Source organism: Lethenteron reissneri, chromosome 34 (genome assembly GCF_015708825.2).
Source record: "Lethenteron reissneri isolate LAM-NWPU_2019-01 chromosome 34, ASM1570882v1, whole genome shotgun sequence".
Lineage (NCBI taxonomy): Eukaryota > Metazoa > Chordata > Hyperoartia > Petromyzontiformes > Petromyzontidae > Lethenteron > Lethenteron reissneri.
Genome location: NC_083812.1, coordinates 6,265,735 through 6,289,102, shown reverse-complemented (window position 1 = coordinate 6,289,102; position 23,368 = coordinate 6,265,735). Strand labels below are relative to the sequence as shown.

The window sequence follows — 23,368 nt, the reverse complement described above, 5'->3', positions numbered from 1 at the left end:
GGTCGCCCATTCAAGCAATATCCAGGCTCAAATATGCTGAGCTTCTAAGATCTGATGAGATAATACGCATTCTGGGTGATTTAAGTCTTACACAATCCAACGTAAATTGACTTTAAATAATTATTGCTTATTACATTCTGTATCTGTCCTTTTCTGAAGTGTTTAGTATGGCGTTACAAGTTTGTCTAGAGAGCCCCGTCTGGAGGGTATTGGGCTTGCTCTGCTGCCCTGGCCAAATGTCCTGGAAGAGATTTCAGTTTCATTTATTAGGTATATATCCCTATGAGCCATGTGGCTCTTGACTCGGGTGCAACCGCAACAAACAAAAACATGAACAAGAAACATCTTAAAGTGTCTACACGCAACAGAAAAACCCAGGAAAAAAACTGCAAAGTCTTGCGAGTACCGACACTTTACCCCACGCAGTGCCGGACTAAACTAGTGCGGGGCCTGTTGCATATATTATAAAGGGACCCTCTACATTAAAAAGAACACGTAAATATTAAAACACATATGTTTAATTTGCATAGTAAAGTAATTGTATTTTTTTTCATTTGCTATACAGCCCAATAATGCGACAAATCGCTAACCTTTAACACCCAGTCGTTCATCAAAGTTGAAGGGCGGTATGGTACTATAGCAATAGAGCAAGTGCAGAATCACTGAACCGGAATTGATAGCTTTAAAGAATTTCGCGCGGGGCCCTTGAAAGTGCGGGGCCTGTAGCATTTGCTAGTTTTGCTACTAGGATAATCCGGCACTGACCCCACGGCATTCCAGCTGCCGATTGACTAACTGCGGTGTCACCCATTTCCACTGCTGTGTGGACACGTGACAGCGGAGCTTTGTTAGACAGCGGGGCAGCAACTCTCACTCTCTTGATTGTTGACGTCCATGATCTTCCCCTTCTTCCCGTGGCGGAATTCCCAGATGCCGAAGCCGGTGAGCTTGATCTGCAGGCGGCTGTCCAGCAGGCAGGTGGACGGCTTGAGGTTCCCGTGGGATTTTATGGGACTCTTGTGCAGGAATATCATGCCCTGAGAGCAAATTGGCAGGTACGCACCGCACCGCACACACACACGCACACACAAGCTTGAGGGATGAGTCAAAGTCATCGTTGCCATGTGATTTGCTTCAACCGATGTAAGCCGAATTTAGGACTGTTTATACATGCGAATCAATTGCCCTCCATGTTACAATAATTACGTTGCATGTTGCAGCAATTATTAAGTCATTCCCTCGATTATAATCAAGGGAATTACTTTCGAGTGTTATTGATTACGTAGCTCTGTGACACTAATTATACACGCTCAAATGGATAACTGTGATGTAGGATCTTCAGCAGTGAAGTTCACAATGTACGCAGACTACGTTGATGTGACAATAATTAAAAATGAGAGCAGGTTTGGGTTTTAGTTTGGACTTTATTCGATCTGTTACACGATTGGTCCCATTTAGTTATGTTTTCTGGCTATTTTACAAAGGGAAATCGGTGGTGCGTGAGCACAGCAGCAATCGTTTTGCTACGAACGAGGATGAAGCCTCATCCTTTAGTCTGTATTCAAATGCATGTATGAGGAATGACATCTGGAAAAAATACGTTTCCGCACTCAGACTTCTTACGTTTACAATGTCATAAGCAAAGGAGGTCTTGAACATCAAGTCCAGCTCAAAATCAGAAGTCTTCAGCACATCCTGAACACAGGGACATTGTCAACAATTATCAACACTGTTTTTGGATATCTGAAATTCTGCATTAATGGTTGCCACCCTTTCTAAAACAAACCCAAACAATTTTTTTACAGTCAACCTGGGTCTGTCAAAAACTGTGCAGTGCAGTAACATTGCAATAACGTTCAAGATAATAGCACCAGATATCGGCACAAATAAAATTTCTGCCAAACCTGGGACAGGTGGCAACCCTCGCTCTTTGTCAAAGTAACTTATTAATTACGTCTTTGCTTTCCTGCATTAACTTGAGCCATCGAGCAACACGTGAGTAGAAATTACTTCTTAAGTAATTCCCAAACGTGTACACCAACGTTTTAAACGCTTTTTGTTCCTTTTTGAAGTTTGCGGCCTGCCCCGTTTCCTCACAGAACTGCTCTTGTATCTATGAATCAGCGAGCCTAAAAGCTTGTAAAACAAGGTAACATTCTCCCCGGTTAAACGATAGCTTGTTTTACAAGCCTCAAATAAGTGCTAATGCCTCCTTTTTGTAAAGAGACCACACGCACGCACGCACGGCGTGTGGCGTGAGATGTTTACGACGGCACGCTAAACGAGCCACGACTGGTGGCTGGATGTCGTCAGGGATATGATTCACGGTAATTCCTCTCAATAGTTAAACAAGTAAACAGATGGTGTGTTGCTCCAAACCCATACAGGGTGGTCCAGAGGTATCGTGACCCCCCCCCCCTCCCCAATGAATTGACTCGAAACATTTTTGATTTTGTATATTAATTCTAGATTTGAAGCTTTCGTGACTGCAAGGATTCATATTCTTAGGTTTTTTCTGGTAAAGTCACGTAGGTAAAAACATCAAAATTAATGAAAAAAAAATGTGTTGCCTCCGAAACGTCGGGATTTTTTGTTTTATTTTATTTTATTTTCATTAATTTTGATGTTTTTACCTACGTGACTTTACCGAAAAAACCTAAGAATTTGTATATTAATTTCAGTTTTAAATAAACCTTGCTTTAAAGAAATATATTAAGTCTCAGAGAATGAATTAGGGGTCACAAGACATCTGCATCACCCTGTATTTCGGAAAATGTCAACTACCACATTTCTAGCCTTCGTTATGGGCAGCGCATGAGAGCAGGCGACGATGCACTGAGTTGCCACCAGACGGCGTGCAAGGTGCTATGAGTTTATTTCCATCATGCCTCGCTCTCCAATTGTTTACACCCTTGGTAATTTACAGCACGTTATTTGAATTAACACCTCTGCAAAGTTTGCCAATGCAAGCTTGGTTGTGTTTCTGTTTTTCGGCATTAAATATTTAACACGTAGTCGGGCTTTCACGACCCATATCCATAATAGAGGGTTTGTTTTGGGTGAGCTCGCAGAAATAGAAATATGTCGTTAAATCCATCACCACCCGAACTAGGTGTGCTGAACTAGTAACTAATTAGCATGTTTTGTATACGTGACAAATCTTACTAATTGACTCTGCCGGGTAGTGGTAGGTGTAATGACACATTTATATTTATGAGATCTAACCCCCCCCCAAAAAACCTCCCCTATTATGGAGCATTAAATCTTGTTGGAGAGATGTGTATTTTTCATGCACAGCGCCTAAGTGTTATCGAAGATTAGAGTCGTAAGGAGCAATGCATTAAAAATTTGTGCAATAGCGCAGCTGCGTTGGCTCAATGCAGAGCTGTTCATAAAGCGGAATACAGCCTATATGCTAAAATGAGGCCTTATATACAGTAGCATCTAAACACGACCACACGTCAAGACGCTGGACAATAACAGTGGCATATTTAACAGAGAGAAAGCATTCGTGACTGCAGGGATTCATATTCTTGGTTCTTTCGGTAAAGTCACGTAGAAGGGAAACAATGAAATAATAAAAATAATAAATTTAATAATTAAAATACAAAATTTATATTCATTATTTTATTGTTTCCCTTCTACGTGACTTTACCGAAAGAACCAAGAATATAGAGAGAAAGCAGTCAAACATAGATGGAGAGGGGGGGGGGAGAAAGTATTGCGTTTGGATTTGAACAGAAGCAGGGAGTTGACAGCACGGATTGGCAGGGGGAATGGCTTTCCAGATTACGAGGGAAACACAAGAGAAGGAGTGAAGGTAGAGACTGAGCGGTAATAACCTTGAGGCTTCCCTTGCGGCAGTATTGCGTCACGATACAAATGTTGGGCATCTCCACGCAAACGCCAAAAAACACCACCAGGTTCTCATGACGAAGTTCCCGGAGCTGTTAAAACGGGAGTTATGAAGAACGGGTCTTCTTTTGAAGATGTCAAACACTTGTTCTTCAAAGCAACAAAAAAGTTAAATCACATTGGCGAGTGTGTGTTTAGCTCGATTCCAAAGAACACAGGATGAGATGTTACTATCCTTTGTGCAAGCACTTCCAAGAGTTCATGAACAGTGAGCCTGGTGAAATTTGGGGAGCGCATCGTCAGTAGTGACCCTTTGGTTCCTAGGGTGTTTCGGCCTTTAGCTCGGTATTAAGCCAAAGCTCTTCAACGTTTTTTAGTCTTTGAGCTCTTTTCTTTTTTTTTTAATCTCAACGAGCATTTGCAAAGAATGTCACTTCTCAACAAATTGTTGCTGACCGTCAAGTGTTGCGAAACATCGTCAGATTAAGCGCTATGGTGATGCAGTCATACATTTAACAATTTGTAACAAACAAAAAAAGAAAACCTTTGTTTCGCCTGCCATGGAGGATTTTTTTTGTTACATCAAATGACTTTTCCAGGAAGAGAAGGTTGAGAGCCTTATTTTTGTTGCCTGGGCTTGAGTGCCCCAAGGTCAGCGATTTTTGCTTTGACAGCGGGAATGTGTAAAGTTCTCACATCTCACGACATCGTGGTTCAACGCTGTCCGTATCGTGTATCTGCAAGGTAGCAACGGTGTCAGGGTGTGTTCGGTCCCACGTTAACAAAAAAAGGATACCATCTGCAGCTCCTTCAGCAAGGTCTTGCTCTTGAGGTCAGGAGGTCGGGTCCTCTGCAGAAACTTGAGAGCGACTTGGTTTCCCTGAACACCGCACGTGATTGTCATTATATTAACCTGCTATTCATCGGCGACGTAGGTCAGCTATTAACAGATTCTACAGATTGTGTCGGATTTCCCACTGAGTGCGTGCTCCCGTATGTAGAAAGTAGTAAGACACTTAGATTATCAGTGACACTGCTTGTCTGTAACAGATAAAACTATCTTGTGACTTAAAGCAATTCAGCAGTGTTAGTGATAACAAAAACATCTGTAATGTTTAGCTATTTACATTGAGTATAAATTTGAGGATAGAGTGGTACTTTTAACACCATGCATTTTTTTGATTAGATGTAAATCAATTCTGATTACTGTATAAAGAATACAAAGTAACCCACTGAGTGTTGTAATGTGAATGCTGATGCCAGCTCATTCAAACAATGACCATATTGTGAAACTCACGCTTAAAGTATTTGTGGAGACCAGTTCATGCAATCAATGCTAAGATTACAGGAATGTGAGCAGACATCGGAATTGGCAATACAAATACGTTCACTGAAATGCTGAACCGATCCTCGGCAGATATTATATTTCAATCATAATGGGGGGACGAAACAGAGCAAAGCCCAGTCTTAGGGGTGCTGGGGTGGCGAGATGTTAACTACCTTGCCTGGTGTACAGGAGGTTGGGGGTTCGATCCTGACCCTGATGCCTGTACATTTGGAGTTTGCATGTCTCTCTCTCTCCATGGTCGTGTGGATTTTCCTCTGGGACTTCCGGTTTTCCCCTCCACATTTAGAATCATGCGTTTAGAGTATTTGGCAGATATACATTTCCACATGATAAGCCACTTCGTTGCGCTATCATCATTAGTGACCAGGTCGCGTAGATAAAAACAGCTATATAGCTCAGTGGGTCTTACCTGGTATAAATAAAAACTGTTTAATAGTTTAGTTTGCATTGGTGATGCGGGACGACTTTGAGCTTCACTGGCCTGGTAGATGCCGAGAGGCGTGAACATCTTCTCCCTGCCGAGCACTCCATGGTGAGCATTGCTCTGGTTGCTTGAGAGTTGTTCTCCTGACTTGTAGCTTCCATTTTCCAGCGGAGTTTGCAGTGAGCAGGACGCCGCGTTCCCTTGCTGAAGCAGGACACGTGTGTGAAAGCCCGTGCAAAAGTACAGCGCTCACTTGCTACGCGCAGAAATCTGAATGCTAATGTGTTACCCTTTGCACGCGGTCATGGCATGTGTTGGTGTAAAATCAAACGATTGATATACTGTGAAAATGGAATGATAATACTATACATATTCATCCACATCACATTTTTCATGTTTATAAACCACGAACAAATTACTAATCCTGTCGTATCATTACTATTTAACACTTTATTTTGAATTTGCATGCAATTGGATTTAGCACTCCGTCTACAGCTTATATGTTCCTCATCGACGAATTCACCTTGGCAATGGTCTTTTGAGATGACAGCACAAATATGACAGTGATTATTCGTTAAGTGCCTTAGGTCAGTGCATAAACCGCTTCCTATTCGAACAGGAATCCAAATAACATTTTCACTTAAGTTCCATGCAACTGACCACTGTTGTATGCTTAGTGGGGTGACACGGCCCAGGGGTAGCACGTTGGCCACTTGTTGCAGAGGCTCGTGGTTCGAATCCAGCTGCCGCCCTGGTTAATTTCGCAGGTGTCATTAATTGTAAAAATACGCGCCATCTGCTGCACAGTGGACGTAACATCGTTTGTAAAAGTAGGCCGTCGGCATGCTGGCGTTGTGGTCCAAATTTGCCAAATTCGAAAAATGACCCGCAAACTACTCCATTGGGATTATACGGAGCAATCATCGCCCCATCCCCCCACCTTTACTGGCAGTTTACAGTCCAGAGGCTGTGTCACCTTGCACCCACAGGGACAGCAAACACTTGAAATCCCATCTTAAATTCGTTGAGATGAGAAGTAAAGCGTTCGGAGATGCCCTGGCGTATATAGGGTGCTATATCCAAAAAAATCATGATCATTACTTCAACTAATAAAAATAATACACCGTACCTTGCTTGTGCTGACCATGACGATCTCCTCGATGTTAATTTTCCACCACGTGAAGTCCTTGCCGCCCTGAAGGAGGTGTCTCTGCACTATGAGGTACAGTATGTAGGCAACGGAGCCCACGATGACCAGAGAGGAGATGGTGCCGACCAGCACGAGCGCCAGGTCTGGCTCGTCCAACACAGGCAGGGAGGAAAGGTCGTGAGGTCAACTAGAGTTAACAACGTTCAAAATCCAAGCAAAAATGGGTTGTGTTTTTTTTTATTATTTTTGTCAGTGTATTGAACCCAGTCTCATAGCTGAGTATGCTAACCACTGGGCCACTGCTCCATCGCGATAAACAATGATCAATAACGAGATATTTACTGATAACAATGTAATTCATGGCATATGTTAGTAGAACACAATATCATATCGCTCACTTGGGTAAAAAATGTGTTTTGTTGACTGGAGCTATGGTGTGGAAAAGTTATCTTTCAAGGTAGGGAGTTAAACCCAAGTCCTTCGCATGTTAAATTAAACTGCTTCTTGTCTTATCTTCGATGTTCTTTGCTGCAATGTCTTTTTCCTAATTAACTTTAACACGACCCCACCTGCCAATCATCGCTCTCTAATCGATTCACGTCTCTGCCCACCCCGCACCCCCAGTCTGTTAGCCCCCCCTCACTTTATGTAATATTGTGGCGGCACCCATGGATGAGAGTGACATAAAATCGGTGGCTTACTGTACGGGGTCTCCTGGCAGAGTTCTCCAAGGAAGCCACATATTGGCATGTCATTCGGAGGCCCTCCCTCTGGCCATACCATCTTCTGGTATTCTGGGGTAAAACTGAGCAACGGCACGTTTTGGTTACACAGTACAGCAAAAGCAAAAACACGTCTGGGGTACAAGAGTGTGATTTGTGTTCTCCTAAATTGGTCGGGTCATTTGCAGGCATGGCATATATTTGGAATGCGTGCCAAATTCAAGTGTAATTTTTCCAATTAGGTAAAATCAACAGTGGACTCTCCACTTGTGATTGATTCAAATGCATAGGCCCCTCTGTCAGCTCAGATCATTCACAAACGTGAACAATGCACCGACGGGATTTCTAAACACTTAAAACGGCAGGTCACACAAAAAACGAATTCCAACATTTGCGGGTTGACCCTCGTGACAAATACTTTTTGAAAGGAGGCAAACAAAACGTGAAAATATCGTACCTGATGCTTCTCTGGAAAGTGTCGAACACCATTACGGGCAGGAACTGGCTGATGTTGCCCTTCTTCTGCAGGTTGAACACAGCGTAATCTAGGAAGCGCTCTCCGTTAACATCAATGTTTACCTGTCCCGACACACCTGAAGAAAGAATTATGTGCAGTACTGTATTCAGTGTCCCGACGTGTAAATGACCCTTGGGTGCTGCTTTTGTGTTGCCACCTGTACTGCGTTTTCCAAAGATGGCCCTCTGTTTGTGGAAGCTGTCCTGGGAAACATGTAAGTCTTCCCAGAAGATCAAACATCAAAGATTATGCTTAATTTTAGTTACACACAGTTTTCGCGTCTTTTTCCTCCTCACATGGCATGTCCAAGTTTTTGTTCTACCTCGGAGGTGGTAACCCTAGTGCTGCTGCTGCTGCTGCTGCACATTCATTGGCAGTCCTGAGCCAGAAGTGAGAAGTCTCTGTTCTTATGGTGGGGGTTAGTCTGCCAACTGCTCCAGTTGAGCTGTCACTAAGTGGTGTTCACTGGGTGGTTCATAGTTTTATGAACCCCGGTGAGATGATGAGGCTGGGTCAAAACGGGCCCAAGGGGGTTGAACTCTTGACATTATGATTGGAAGCATTGCTGCTGCAACCTAAGCATATCAAGGAAGAATACGTATCCCTGAACATATTTATATAACTATACTGTATCTCCATAACAAATTTCATTTTTCCGTCACAGAACGAGTAATTTGTTATCAAACATAGTCCACTGAGAGCCCATTCTGACTGAAAGGACCCAAGGACTATGGTATTGATTAAGAGCTACGGACAATCGTTGACCTTTGACCTAGAAAAAACATTTTTATCCCCCTGACAAAGAAAACGTGTCACCATTCGACTTGCAGCAAGGGGTGCGCTCCCTGGTGGACAAGGCATCAGATCGAACAAGTGACAGGATGGTGGAGGGCAACGCCTAACACGGTTTCAGGTGCCTCTTGAGGTCCCTCTTGGTAGACAGTTTCATTCACAATTGTCGTAAAGAACAGATATCACCACGTGTTATAGATGTGCTGCTAATGGCTTCGGTGTGTGTATATATAGTATATATATAAACCAAAATGTCATGGGAAGTAGAATTTCCAATCTTAATTACAGCCACAAGCAGTGTTGCCAACTCCGTTAAGATAAATGTCGCCAAAAAGGATCCTCAAAAAGCCACTGGATGTTGCTAGTTAGACCTTCTAAATGTATCGAAAATGTCACGATACAATTGACCTTTTATTAGATATAGTAAATAGATACAGGATCTGCAACATACACCTGCAATCGCTCGCAAATTTGCTTAATGCCCTCGTCCCAGAAAGTTGCTAAATTCGTCATTAGGCCCTTTGCAAAATTACATTGCAAGGGGAAGAAGAAAAAATCCGCGAGATCTAGCGAAAAAATCATTAAGTTGACAAAATTGCGCTTTTGCGGCCTTCTGGAACGCTCCTTCCGATATTAAATTCAAAACTAATTTCTTAAGAACTGCTTTTTGTGTTTAGTTTGTTGTCCTTCCCCCACACCTCCAATTAGCGCTCAAAAGAAATTCAACATGCATACATACATTATGGCGAGGCTAGCAGGGAGGTCACACGAAGCTCACCATAGAACTTGACCTTGGTGGAGCCCTTGATGGTCCTGACAATCGCCCGCCCGTCGCGGGGGTTGCCGCCATGCCTCAGCAACTCGCGTACGGCCATGGCGTACAGGACGGCTGCGTCGTGCAGGTACGCGGCGTAAGGGCTCACCTGCGGTGGTAGCAGCCGCAGCGGCGTCCGCGTTAGACGTACACCTCAAAGGAAACGGCAACGTCGTTTTTATAAAGCGTGGGCTACACCCATTTCAAATCTTTAAAACAGCCTGCCTTAGCAGCTTTTCCCCCCCTCTTTTTTCTCCTGATGACGATTGCTTGTGTTGCGTCGTGATATTATTTTTATTCACTTTATTTTTATTTTCATTATTTTATTGTTCTATTTACGTGACTTTACCGAAAGACCGAAAGAATATGAATTCCTGCAGTCATGAAAGCTTTAAGTCAAGGACTTTTTTAGGGTCGAGGAAAAGCGGAGTGTCGTTGCAGTGCCCGTCTGTATCAGAATCAGAATAATTATATGTACTGGAGGAATCCGATGAGCTATGAAGCTCATTTACACAGATGTCCAGTAGTGGTGAAAATTCCACATTCCTATGGTGGGGGCCAAAGTGCAATAAGACCAATTTATCCATCAATTGTCACACTATGGTAAATTGGAAGCAATTATAATGTGCACTCAATAGTGATGTTTTGGAGGTGTATTTTTCAAAAACACTATTTTTGTGAACACTCATCATACATTATGTTTCCTTGAGTTTTCCGGGGACAATTTTATACAAATTATTACAATTGAAAAAAAACTAATCATACAAACCGAATTGTACAATTCACCATAGAAATCAGGTACACAGCATAACATTAAAATGTACAAACTTAAACATGTAATTAGGATTAAAAACGATGCCCAACATCAGGTGGCCAGCTGGCTCAGAGTCAGTTCCTTGTCACCCCCATCGATGGCACCTCCGATTAGCAAGGTTGGCTACGTACGGTGCGAAAGACGTTCAGCATACACATTGAGATCCTGGGTTCAAATATGAGCAGCCATCCATATTTAAACTGGATTCTCAAGTCTTCTGAATTGATGGGTGTCAGCTGGTCACTAATGACTGCACCAAAAAAATATCAAAATAAAATATTCACCCAATTTATAGCTAAATTGTACCTTGGAGAGTTAAAAGTATTTGATTGATTGTCACGTAACAAACACCAATCTCATAGCACAGTGTGTGTGCAAGTGTGTTTGAAGGGTTTTCAGATGTTCTATAAACATCTGTTACACAGCTGTTCTTGGACACATGGAGTCGCGCTGCTGTGCGATTTCTGATTGGATTCTCTACGTCATAACATGACATTTGCGGTGCACAGGAAAACAACTCAGAAAAAGTAAAGACATTTAAAAAATACCTAATTGATAAATGCATTGGAAGTCAATTAATTTTAAGACATTTACAGAGAGTATATTTCCCTAAAGGCTAAATAGAATGTATCAGAGAGTTCGAGTGTCAAATTGCGGTCAATTACATCATGGCCATCATAACAACATTGCCTGATTGCCTAATTCAATAGAGATACATCCATCATACGTTGGTCGACAATGCGTGCCCTTTTCACGCAACAAAGTCATTCACTCCTCATCCTCTTCCACAATGTCCCCACAACCCTCCCCATCCCTTCTCCCAACACTTCAGCCCCGTGAGTGCGACAGACCTCCTTGTCGCTCGTCAGGTTGCTGTAAAAGGGCGGCCCGAGGAGACGGCGCCGCACCTCCTGCAGGAAGATCTCGTAGTCGGAAGAGCCGTACGCCTTGATCGTGAAGAGCATCACGGGTTCCAGCGCCTGCAGAGTCTGTGTGTCCATCCGATCGGCTGCCACCGACTTCCAGAAGCTATCCTGCCGGGGGTGTTTGGAGCGGTGGGGGGGCATGGCACTGGTTTGTAGTCATCGATTAAAGCCACTGCGGTGGTACAGAGGGGCCTGCGGTGGGCAACGCGGTGGCGAGATGTTAACTACCTCGCTTGGTATACACGCGGTCGTGGGTTCGATCCGGTGCCGGATTATCCTAGCAGCAAAAGTAGCTGCTACATATGCTATGGGCCCCGCAACTTTCAAGGGCCCCGCGCTAAATGCTTTCAAGCTATCAATTCCGGTTTAGTGATTCTGCACTTGCTCTATTACTATAGTACTACACTGCCTTCAACTTTTATAAACGACTGGGTGTTTAAGGTTAGCGATTTGTCGTATTATCTGGGTTTATAGAAAATAAAAAATACAATTACTTTACTATGCAAGTAAAAAACAAAATTGTATATTGACGTTTTTTTTTATTTAGGGCCCCTTTATAACATATGCTAAAGGTCCCGCACTAGCTTCATCAGGCACTGGTTCGACCCAATCCTGACGACTGCTGTATATTTGTAGTTTGCGGTGTCTCTCTCCGTGGGCGCGTGGATTTTCCCCTCCGCATTTAGAATTAACGTGCGTTCAGAGTATTTGGCTGCAAATAAATGTCCACATGATAAGGCACTTTTGTTGAGCTATCATTTGTGGCCAGGTTGCTTCTGAAAAAGAGCTATTTAGACCTCAGTAAACCTTACCTGGTGGAATAAATAAGGTATATAGTTTAGTTGTATAGATCGCGCGTAACGAATTGTTTCAAATTAACGTTGAACTAGCGGGTAATGAAAGATGATGCAATGCTCGCCTTTGTGAACGGCCTAATTGGGCTCCGGCACGCCACAGCGAACCTGTGTGTCCGGATCGCTCACCGCTGACTTTAATTTAACGATTTTACATCGATGGGAGACAGACGCTGCGCACATTTCACTCGTCGAGCAAACTCGCACTTTCCGAGTGGCCGTCCCCACTTCATTCGTTGCTTTTCATTTGGAAGACGTAAATAAAAGGGGCCACGCGTAAACGTCGCCTCGAACACCGCGGCCACTTTCGCTCGCACAACCTTGAGTCCGCGTCCGACACCGGGGCCTACGTTTACGACGCAGCTGATGTAACGTGAGCCCTTGAGCAGGCGGCCCGCCAAGGTTGGCAGGGGAAACCGGGATTGAACAAACGCTCGAAGAGAGTCCACGCAGCAGGCAACTGGCTAAAAAGGCAATGCGCCAGGAACAACATGTTTCAGAAACGCTTACGTGAGCAAGCTTGATTAAAGCCCCAGCAAAATATTGCTCCGAAAATGTGGGTCTACCGCACTGGCGCGCACAATGATTGAGCTGCCATTATGAAGCGTGTGACCTTTCCACGTGCGCTCGCTTAGACATTCCTGCGTTTGGTGGAAGTTTAACTCGATTAAGGCACAAATGTAGCCCGGAGTGTAAATTTCACTGGCCGTCCCATCGGCGACTCCCCACGGCAGATGTGAAGATAGACGTGGTTTTTTCGTGTGTGTGTGTGTGTGCTGGCATCGTGACAGGGCTTCGTTGAGCCGAGGCTACCAAGAAGCAGACTCCCGCCGACAGTTGTAGTTTTCTGATAGGCGGAAGAAAACGCAACATATTCAACAAAAAACACTGCCTTAATTAGGTAAATATATATTCTTGGGTCCTTCGGTAAAGCCACGTAGATACATAAAATAAAAATAAATTATTATTTGATCTATCTATGTGACTTTATTATAAAATAATACATTATTTTTTATTGCTTTTTTATTATTTGATTTATCTATGTGGCTTTACCGAAAGACCCAAGAATATGAATTCCTGCAGTCACGAAAGCTTTACGTCAAGGTAAATATATCTCATAGGTGACATTTCAGGCATTGGCCAAGATGATATCTTCGCTATGAAGAGGGGACATTATCATGATACGTTTTGGCTTCTTTATGGCAGTATAATTGACGAGTGCATCGAGTTGATTTTCGTCATTGTTTTGAGAGGTAAATGGATGAGACCACTACTTGAGTGTAGTTTTTAAGTGTTGTGATTACTTAGTATGTACGGGGAAGGGGGGGTTATAAATGTGTTTGTAACCATATTGAAGGCAGTTGGTGATTGATCATTACATTGTAATGCAGCATACATTTGCTGAGCACCATTACTGAGGGTGCAAAGTGTATTTGCATCCCTCATACAGAGAATGACTACAGTCATTGAATGACAACAGTCATTCTTTAGTAAAATTGTCTAAAGTATTTTAATACCTCTTGTTTACCCAGGAATTATTACATGTTTTGCTCATACTCTTTGGTTCTTTCGGTAAAGTCACGTAGGTAGAAACATAATATATCACGACGTTTCGATCGCAACACAAGCAATCGTCGTCAGGTTGGACAATCACGGCAAGAAAAAACTGCTGAAGACGATTGCTTGTGTTGCGATCGAAACGTCGTGATCTATTATTAAATCCTTTATATTAAGTTCGCTTGCTTGCTTGCTTGCGTGCTTGCTTGCTTACGACCGTGCAAATCTTTCGGTCGTTTTTTAACCCACTTCCCGTGATCCAATCGAGCTGACATTTTGCACACAGACTCGTTGTGCGGGACAATTAATGTTCGTGAAAATTTTTTTCCAAAATTTTACACTGTTTAGGGAAAACAAATTAAATATTGAATTACCAATTGCTTAATACTGGCAGACAATCATCTGACCCATAGGTGGCAGCCATCTCAAGCCAGAGGATGAGAGGACTCTAGCCGCCACGCATATAAAGGATTTATAGTGAAAAACTTTTTTTTACGGGTTATACTTGTTTTTCTACCTACGTGACTTTACCGAAAGAACCAAAGAGTACGGATCCCTGCAGTCACGAAAGCTTCAACTCAAGAATGTTTTGCTCATTTCATTTGCGGATGTTTGGCTTCATGTGGGAGAACATAGCGCAGACAAACACTTCAAAGCGCCACACAGATTCAAGAATCCACGGCTGTACCACCATCTCCTGACCATCTCACAGCCAAAGCCAACCATACCTGGTTTTCTCAGACAATCCCCCATGCCCAGCTGCTGAGTTATGATGAGGTTTGGCACATTAAGGGCGATTTGGTTTGTATGAAAACAAAGTGCACAGCATTGCCACATATGTACCCAACCGATGTAAGGTTGCCGACAGCTGCTCTCTGTGTGTCCACTCACCTCAAATTGCTGCACAACCAGGAAGATGAATTTTCCCATGGCAAGTCCCAGAGACTGGGCCTCCAGAAGGACCTCTCGAGCCTCTTCCGATCCGCATATCAGGATCACAACTGCAACGCGTGAAACAGCAGGCCTTACAATCAGCCACGTAGGCAACTGGGATTTAAAATACTCTCCTGGTTCAACTGCCCAGTAGGAATTGTTTTAATGCTGCAGAGTGTTGGTGTCACATGTGACTCATTGACATGCGTACAGTGCTTCTGAATTTTAAATGAGTGCATCACGTCAATTCAATTTGTCGGCCCGGGTATTGTGTTTTTTTCGCCTAAACCTAAAATGCACTTTATCTGATGGTCACGCTGAGCTCTAGGTTTACCACTTGTCCTAGTTCTTACAGCTTTTATTCACCACTCAAGACGTTCTTGTGAGATATTCTACTTGCCATGATACATTCTGATAAGACAGCTTTCTTTGGGAAAGCGAGTGTGGACCAATCAACTTCAAGGACAGTGCATACATTATCAGAGTTATGTTTTTTGTTTGCATTATGACTGCAGGTATTGTGGTCTATGCAAACATGACTCCTCGTAAAAAAAGGTGTCAGTTTTGTTGCCAGATTAAAGGGTAAAAAACCAATTATCATATTTCTTTACTGGCAAATGAGGTACCAATGATGATACATTCTGTTTATTTTTGTTTATCTCAAATATTGCCAATGTTACTAAGCCCAGCAAGCTTAGTTCGAATCCCGGCTACGGTTAACGTGAGTTGGTGAGTGATCTCTGAACCTTCCTGGGCCATCCATCTTCACCAGCCCCTCACTGACCAGCACAATGAAGCATGGTCAACCAGCCCTCAAGACCGACACAGCACTGGGAGGCTAAAGATGACTTTGTCTTCAAGTAATTCGTTTATTTAATCAGCCGACATGATTTGCTAAAACCTGCACATGGTCGAAATTAGTAAGAGGTTGATCATTATAATTAAAATTGAGTGGGTGAGGAAACACAGGAAATGAGACATTGACTCCATTATTACTTTAACGAATGCATGCAATTTTGTGAATTATATCAATCGTCATTAGATTACAATTACTGTACACTATACTGGGTTGCAAATGACAAAAAATATTATAAAGATAAATATATATAGATATTTAATGTGGGTTTTATTAATGTCAATTTTAAACAATTTACTATCGTTTTTCTTACATGTTTCTGCTTCTCATTTTGCCAATACCAATCAGAGTATGAATTTAACCCACGAAAACGTTCAGTTCGTTCTACTGGGGAACAAAACACACACAAGTTGACCGGTGACATGCTCTCTTACTCACTCCTGGCTTTTGTGGAAATATCCAGCAGGTTCTGTCGGTGAAGGACAGTGTTGGACGTGTCGTACTTGATGCGCGCCGTGATGGTGACGGAGCGCGCCAACTCCCGCTCCACGCTCGCCCACAGCTCGTCAATGTTGGCCCACGTGCTGTTCTGAGCCGTGCCACCCAGCATCGCGGCTCGCGTCCACCCAAAGTGGCGCATGGTGGCCTCCAGCATCTGGCCCATGCGCTGCAGTGGTGACATGATGCGGACGTACGTGTCGTAGACGGCGGAGCTGTCCATGCGCTGGGTGTGGCCCACGAAACCCAGCATCGGCACGTTCCACTTAGCGGCCAGGAGGCCAGTCACCTGAAGGAGACCATGCACAGAGCGATGGTGTGAACAGAAAAATTGCAGCAGTTCCTCCAAAGAAAGCTAAGCGCCCGGTTATGCTCCCAGTCGCACCTTGAGATCAGTGAATGCTGACCTGTTGGTAAATCCTCAAAATAATTTAACATCAGGAGGGGCGAGGACCTTTCGTTGGTGATGCTCTCTGCCTTTGGAACTCTGTCCCAAGTCACAGCAATAATTTTGGCACAGTTTCAATAATGATTTAAAGTTACATTTAAAAACATTTGCATTAGCTTATCTTCAAACTGGATGAATTGGCCAAGGGTTCTTAAGACAGGGTTTTATTTTTAAGAACCATGAGATGCCTTACATGAAGAGTGCTTTATAAAAGCATAATTTATTACAAATATAACCTATCCAATAAAAATACACAAATGGAAATTATGCTAAAAAGTGATTCATGCAAAATTGTGTAAAAATAATACAAATATGTTTTTCATGTTTTAATAATTGATTTTGCTTTGGGAAAGTGGTCAGTCATCAACTTAGTCAAACATAATCGAGCCACTGTTGGATGAAGGCCTTATATCTGAAGAATTCAAACTTGTAGAATTTTATAAAAAATGTAGGCAATTACATTGGTCTTCTTGGTGAGACGCTGTCTTTCTGACAGACCTGTTCTTCACCTGAGGACGGCTGCTTGCGTTGTGGCCGAAACGTCGTGAGAATTGTATTTTATTATGTTTTATTTTTATTTTTTTATTATTTCCCTTCTACGTGACTTTATCGAAAGAACCAAGAAGACGAATCCCTGCAGTCACGAAAGCTTTAAATCGAAAAATTACATTGGTATTCTATGGTTCTTTCCGTAGATAGAAAAAATAATAACAATAAAATAAAAATGAAAATAAAGTTCCTGATGACGACCGCTTGTGTTGCGATCGAAACATCGTGATATTTATTGTTATCAATGTTCTTCTATCTACGTGACTTTATCGAAAGAACCATAGAATATGAATTCCTACAGTCACGAAAGTTTTAAGTCGAAAAATTACATTGGTACCGAGGTGGAGAAATTATACATTTTGTATTGAGGTGAGGAACGCGAAATTCTAGCCATCAGAGACATGGATGCAATGAATATATTTTCAAACTGGAGTCTCGGATATGTAAGTGGAGGTGCCCAAATGGTGAAATTAGAAAGGAGACTTGAATCTCAAGGACAAATCCCAGATCGTCAAGAATGTATCTGTCCTTGAGACATTTGAACACAGGAAGCAATTGCAGGGGAATTACACTTCAATAATAGCCAAAGAGAGAGCAAAGATAATTCTTCGCAAAATACAGATAGTTAGGATGAAAAATCTAGGTCAGGAGGCGGGCAATTTTAGACTAACTCAAAGCAACAACTTCAAATGCCTCGAGGAGGAAAATTATTAAATGGATGTCACCACTTTAAATAATGAAATAACTAGCATAGTCATGGAAATTTCATTTAAAGTTGGGGGAGAGGTCAAACAAAATCAGAAAACGAATTATCTGAAATCACAAATACACGTTGAGGAAGAAGAGAGCGATATACAAAAAGATGGAGATGCTAAACACTCAGAACATTGTAAAATTTATAGGAAAATAATAAGATGACAAATCAGAGAACACAGCACTGCTCGCATTAATTCAACACATCATAGTTGGAAATATGAACATGAAAGCTTAATGGTTAGCAATCCACAAATTATAGCACTTAGGGGGAAAACATGTCACCAAATATATCATAAGCAGTTTAAGCACCCATGGCGATAACAGTCTAAGAAATGATGATTCTACCTGTCATGCTTGCACATGTGCAGTTGTACTCTACTGATGCAAACCGCGTTGACTCCCTTGTTCTGCTAAATCACCTGTAAATGCAATTTCTATTCACTCCGTTAGATTTGTCTAGGTTACTCAGATTTTTCTTTCTGAACATCAAATTGCACTTCCATTATACAATCATGTTTGCTCCATTTCAGTATTCGAGTAAAGTACATATGGAGTTTTTATTGTTATTAAAAAAGTATCGAGCAGATGCAATCCTACCCTTTGTAGGCAAGAGTTGATGGAACGCCAGACGGATTTGAGAAACCCATACCCACTGAGCTGCAAGGTAGCCAGGAAATATTAAATAAGCAAGTGGTTTTGTGAACCCTTGTTTGAATTTTTCAGTGTTATCCCCTCATCATTTTTCGTATATTAAACCCCGGTACTCTAGTTTCCTTCTATATGCGAAACTCTGCAATTTTAAAATAAAATTGGCCAATCCTCTCCGTACGGAATCTTAAGAAAGTGAATCTTGAGACGCAGGCTTTCCTGGTTAAATAATTGCAGATGCGCTTTTGCGGCCACCTGGAAACCTGGAACGCTCTTCCTTCCGATAATTATAAATAATAGGAAGCCACTGGCGCTATACACTCTTAAATCTAGATTCAAAACCCATTTCTTTACAGCTGCTTTTTGTGTTTAGTTTTGTTGTCCTTCCCCGCACCTCCGGTTAGCACGATTGGCTACGTACGGTGCGAAATAATTTGAACACGCACACAAATGACATTCCTCAACAATGTTACTCCCGCTTTCTCTCGGTCACTTGCACGGCGGGCAGCACGATGGCATGAGTATGGACACACGGTGAGCAAGCTCACCTCGGACGCCTCGGCACACACCGGTCCCAGGAGCGCGATGATGCCCTTCTCTCGCACCTGTGTCACAAAGGAGTCGAGGGACACCTTGGCGTCGCACGCGCAGTCGGCGTACGTGAACGCGAACGTGTGGTTGGGCATGAAGGTGGGGTTCGAGTTGAGGGAATCGAACGCGATCTGCAAGGCCGCCCCGAGTCGCATCACGCTGAATGGGTTGGAGAGAGCCCGAGGGGCCTGCAGACCAATTAGAAAGCGCTCGGCCACGGTGCCTAGCGCACCCATCAGGATCAGCGTCAGTATCCTCGCTCGTGTCGCCATTGTCAGCGGTGAGCCTGTGCTGCCAAACCTCTTGAACAGAAGACGTCTTTTAGCGCCTTGTGACGTCCTCGCACCTCTCGAAAGCTAGCCTAGCACACAAATGCCATTTAACCAGTTGCAATTAGTCGTGTCCTAACAGGTTAACGGCAGAGATTGTTCCAGTCGTGTGCAGTTTCTCCGCACGTCTAGAGCATTTGTGGCAACGGGGGCACAAAATCTGTTTTTCTTGCACAAATTCCAACTGCAGATGAAGTGTACATCGAATCGATGGCGTTGACCTTCAGAATGTTACGATGTCCTTTAAAAAAGGCAACGCAGGTTATTTCGCTTTTGAATTCGCAGTCATTAAGTTACTTTAGTGGCAAAAATGCATTCTGCTTATTTAGCAGTGCGACTTCGAAGCAGTGCTTATAAAAAGGGAAGGGAAAAATGTCCGTGCACCTTGGTCATGAGGCTACCACTTGTACTTATAGCGGCTCTCTCCTCTCCAGGGGAACACCGCAGGTATTATTTAGTCCCAGGTGAATGTAGCATGGGCTCTTTTGCTCTATTGCCCCGTCCTGTGCGCCACAATCAGCACTAATCCCACCTGGCCTAGAGTTCCGTTAATTGCTGTTAGGGCAAGTTCTCACCTTTTCAGTGCAGTATTTCTGAGAACTCGGAAGCTTGTTAAGATACGTGTGAGGCTGACAGGAAACTCGACGAACAGCGTATGGAAATAGCAGTCCACCATTTCTTTGAAAAAATATTGGTAACCATTCACGATATGGCACATTTATTGTCACCATAACGTGAGGTTGGTGTTAATTTTAGTGTACAATTTTATAGCCATGTTTCTGTATAAGTAGTCAGTATTACTACTATTACATGAACATTACTTAAAATAATTGCACACTATGGCAAAAACAATTCGGCATTTTTTGTTATGGAAATGTGGCTGGTTTATTTAAACATGCTCGCCATCGATCTGTTTAAAACTACACGGCCAAAATAAGTACCAGAATGAGCAAAAGTCATGAAATATAACATAATCCCCTTCAAAAATCTAAGCCTGGTTATTAAGAGGGCTTGACCTGATCTGGAGCGCGGACAAAATGCTGAGATACCTTTTGAGACGTAATCTAAACTCTATATATACACACAAACCATTGTAACACAACCAAAATTGTAATTTATAAAGAAGTATATTTAATATTCTAACAGCCAAAAAAATACTCTCTATTTTTTAAATAACCTATTTTTGCTTTATGCAGCAGATATTTTGTATTGTATAATAATTTCACGTGGCCCAGAGTGAACCAATGGCACCACAGTCTGAACACAGCAAGTGTGCACAGACTGCCTCCCAGAGTGATGATAATTGACAAAATACATTTGTGGAGCTTTAATGGAAAACACGGAAACAGTCCGGGATCACTACAAGCAATACGAGCATGGGCAGGTCAGTTCGACCTTTTGGCAAAAGAGCATCCTATCAGGATCACGCAGAGTGATAATGGCGTTCAGATATAACGCCGGCAGAGCAGGACTTTCTAGAGAAGCATTGTTACAATACGGTGTAATACAAATGCACAGACATGGATTTTTCCTTAATATCATTTATTTTGTTCAGTACACATATGTTAATTTGACCACTTACCCTATGCTTGTTCAAACATAACCAAACTAACTATTCAGTCGGCTAGCATGATTTATGCAATTGTCAGACTTTTAAAAAGTTAACCATTCAGAGACACATGAAACATTGTCACTTTTGCATAAGAGTAATCTGGGTTGAAGCAAGTTACTTTAATTGCACGAAATATTAAATAGAAACTATATCAGGGTAACAAATTACACAATTACCGATGGGTACATAGCAAACACTCTGCATTGAGGAAAGTATGACATTAACTTACACTGGGAATTCATAGGGTTAGTGGTGGTATTGTGAAGGATAGAATTTAATATTTCTTATTATTGTCCTCACTACAATTTCAATCACATGCGGAATACTGTAACCGGAAAGTCCCATACGTGATGGTGAGCCATCTCAATTTTCTTCGTCCGATTTAATGATTTTCATGATCGTAATCTATTGTCAATCTCCTGTTGGATGAAGAGCACTACTATTCTGACGCCAGCACCATTGATGCTAAGATTTTACAATCCTTGTAGCATATTGTAGTTAGATTAATATTCATAATAATCAGCTATGGTTAATCCACTAAATGGAGGCCTGATTTTTGTTATCTAAAAACAATTAAATAGAGCAAAACACAGCACTAAGATGAAATAATACAATCTTGTACGTACATTTTCTAACTTAAAATTTGTCTTTAACGATATGATATGGCCAATTTAAGCTTAATTTAAGTATGCTTTAATTGGATATAAGCTTGCTTTTTTCCTGAAATTCAGTGAAGATTATAAAGAAAATAAACATAATCCACTTAAATCATGGATAAGGAAACCATGGTGATGGACTTAAGCTGGTGTTCTTCACATTCGTTGAGAGTATGCAAGCGTAGAGGCAAATTACATTGAATAAGGCATGCTCTGCAATAATGCTGGATTGAACTCTACCATCAAAAGTGAAAGTGATTTCCTTTTCAAATGAGCATTGAGTGGTGATTATCTCCTGTTTACAACCCTGAGCCAGTGGTGTAAATCTGCATTCCTATGGCCGGGACAAGTCTATCTGTAGCATGACCACTCTTGGCTTGCCCATAATGTGGTCCTTTCATCACTGACCCTGGAGGGACGATGGACTTAGTTAACCATGACCAGGAGTTGAACTTGCATCCTTACAGTTGCAATTCGCTCGGTTTGCCGCTGAACCACCTGGCTTGCTTCGTGACAAAGTAACGATGTGTTTTCTTTACTGTGATTAGAGAGAAGACATTTTGACGTTTCAGTCATCTGGCATTTTCTTCGGGATTTGGCCAATTGACTTTTAAGGCCGCTTGGCTGCAAGGTCAATATTTAAATATTTTATTTTCAGTGAAACACCCTCAACTCACCGTTATTCCATGTGTAGTGACATAGAATCGGTCACGTAGCAGCATAGCGCTGACTGCTGGCAGGGAAGGGGATCTGCAGCTTGCAGCAGCCCTGACTGACAGCAGGTCACGTGATAGACCAGAGAGAGGGATGTAGGGGAAATGTCATAGAAGGGGCACGTCGAGAACTCGCTAGTAGGTTCCAGAAAGGGGGCGTGGCCTTGGGGGCGGAGCCAGGCCACGCTGACAGTATAAAAGGGGCCCCGGGAGGGGACCTCGGGGCTGTCGTTTGGAGTGGGATCCCCCGTCGTCATTGCTGCTGAAGATCGTCGCCATCGTCGCTGTCGTCGTCATTTGATATTGCGCTGCTCAGCGGTAGTTGGCTGTGTCGGTTCAGCGCCGTCAGTGTCAGACTGCTAGCGTTGTGTGTAGGCTAGCAACTTACGTAGAGTTGTATATAAACGATTGAGAAGAGTGTGTACCAGCGTAGTGTTGTGTATTGTGCAAAGGGTGCTCGGTTGAATAAAAGAACTGCCTCCAAGAATAGCGTCTCCGAGTTAAGTCACTACACGTGTATAATGCTGCCGTGGTGTGTAACGGCTAGCGCAATGGGCTTGTAATCCAAACGTCGCTGGTGCTGTCTACTGTCATAAAAGTTGAAAACAATGGTCACGTGTCTTAGATCTCCCTGCCTTTGTCCGCCCAGCAGTATAAATGGGTGCACCATAGACAGTTGATCGGCAGGTCATGTGTGATGGGGTAAAGTGTGGGTACTGCTATCTGTTCCAAGATGTCTGGTCTGATACCCTTAAAATAGCCGAAATGTTTTGAATTGTCAAATTTTGGGGTTGGGATCCAATCTGATAAAATATTTTTTTCTTTACCGTTGTCGTGCACTGTGCAGCATATTTAGTGACTTTAGGGGAGGTCACGGGAACTACATGCAACATTTGAATCAAAGATACTTAATCTCACGTGCAATTAAGTGCATATATTGGGATTGTCTGAATGTATTAGACTCAATTGTTCAATGAATATTTACCAGCCTTAGCATACGTTTTCA

General features: G+C 42.6%; 1 protein-coding gene across 2 annotated transcripts in view; it reads right to left on the bottom strand.

Annotated features, from left to right (window-relative positions):
- Window positions 1–19,746, bottom strand: part of LOC133350608 (guanylate cyclase 2G-like) — a 37,776-nt gene extending 18,030 nt beyond the window's left edge. For both annotated transcript variants that reach the window (XM_061565137.1, XM_061565138.1), the window contains exons 1-13: window positions 19,010–19,746; window positions 16,001–16,349; window positions 14,665–14,774; window positions 11,288–11,470; window positions 9,587–9,731; window positions 7,957–8,092; window positions 7,479–7,582; window positions 6,757–6,920; window positions 5,685–5,831; window positions 4,652–4,735; window positions 3,843–3,947; window positions 1,624–1,695; window positions 875–1,037 (exon numbers count right to left, since the gene is read on the bottom strand). In XM_061565137.1, the coding sequence (XP_061421121.1) occupies window positions 875–1,037; window positions 1,624–1,695; window positions 3,843–3,947; window positions 4,652–4,735; window positions 5,685–5,831; window positions 6,757–6,920; window positions 7,479–7,582; window positions 7,957–8,092; window positions 9,587–9,731; window positions 11,288–11,470; window positions 14,665–14,774; window positions 16,001–16,349; window positions 19,010–19,324 (2,077 nt within the window). In that variant the 5' untranslated portion in view covers window positions 19,325–19,746. The remainder of the gene's footprint in view (window positions 1–874; window positions 1,038–1,623; window positions 1,696–3,842; window positions 3,948–4,651; window positions 4,736–5,684; window positions 5,832–6,756; window positions 6,921–7,478; window positions 7,583–7,956; window positions 8,093–9,586; window positions 9,732–11,287; window positions 11,471–14,664; window positions 14,775–16,000; window positions 16,350–19,009) is intronic.
- Window positions 19,747–23,368: the final 3,622 nt, after the last annotated feature.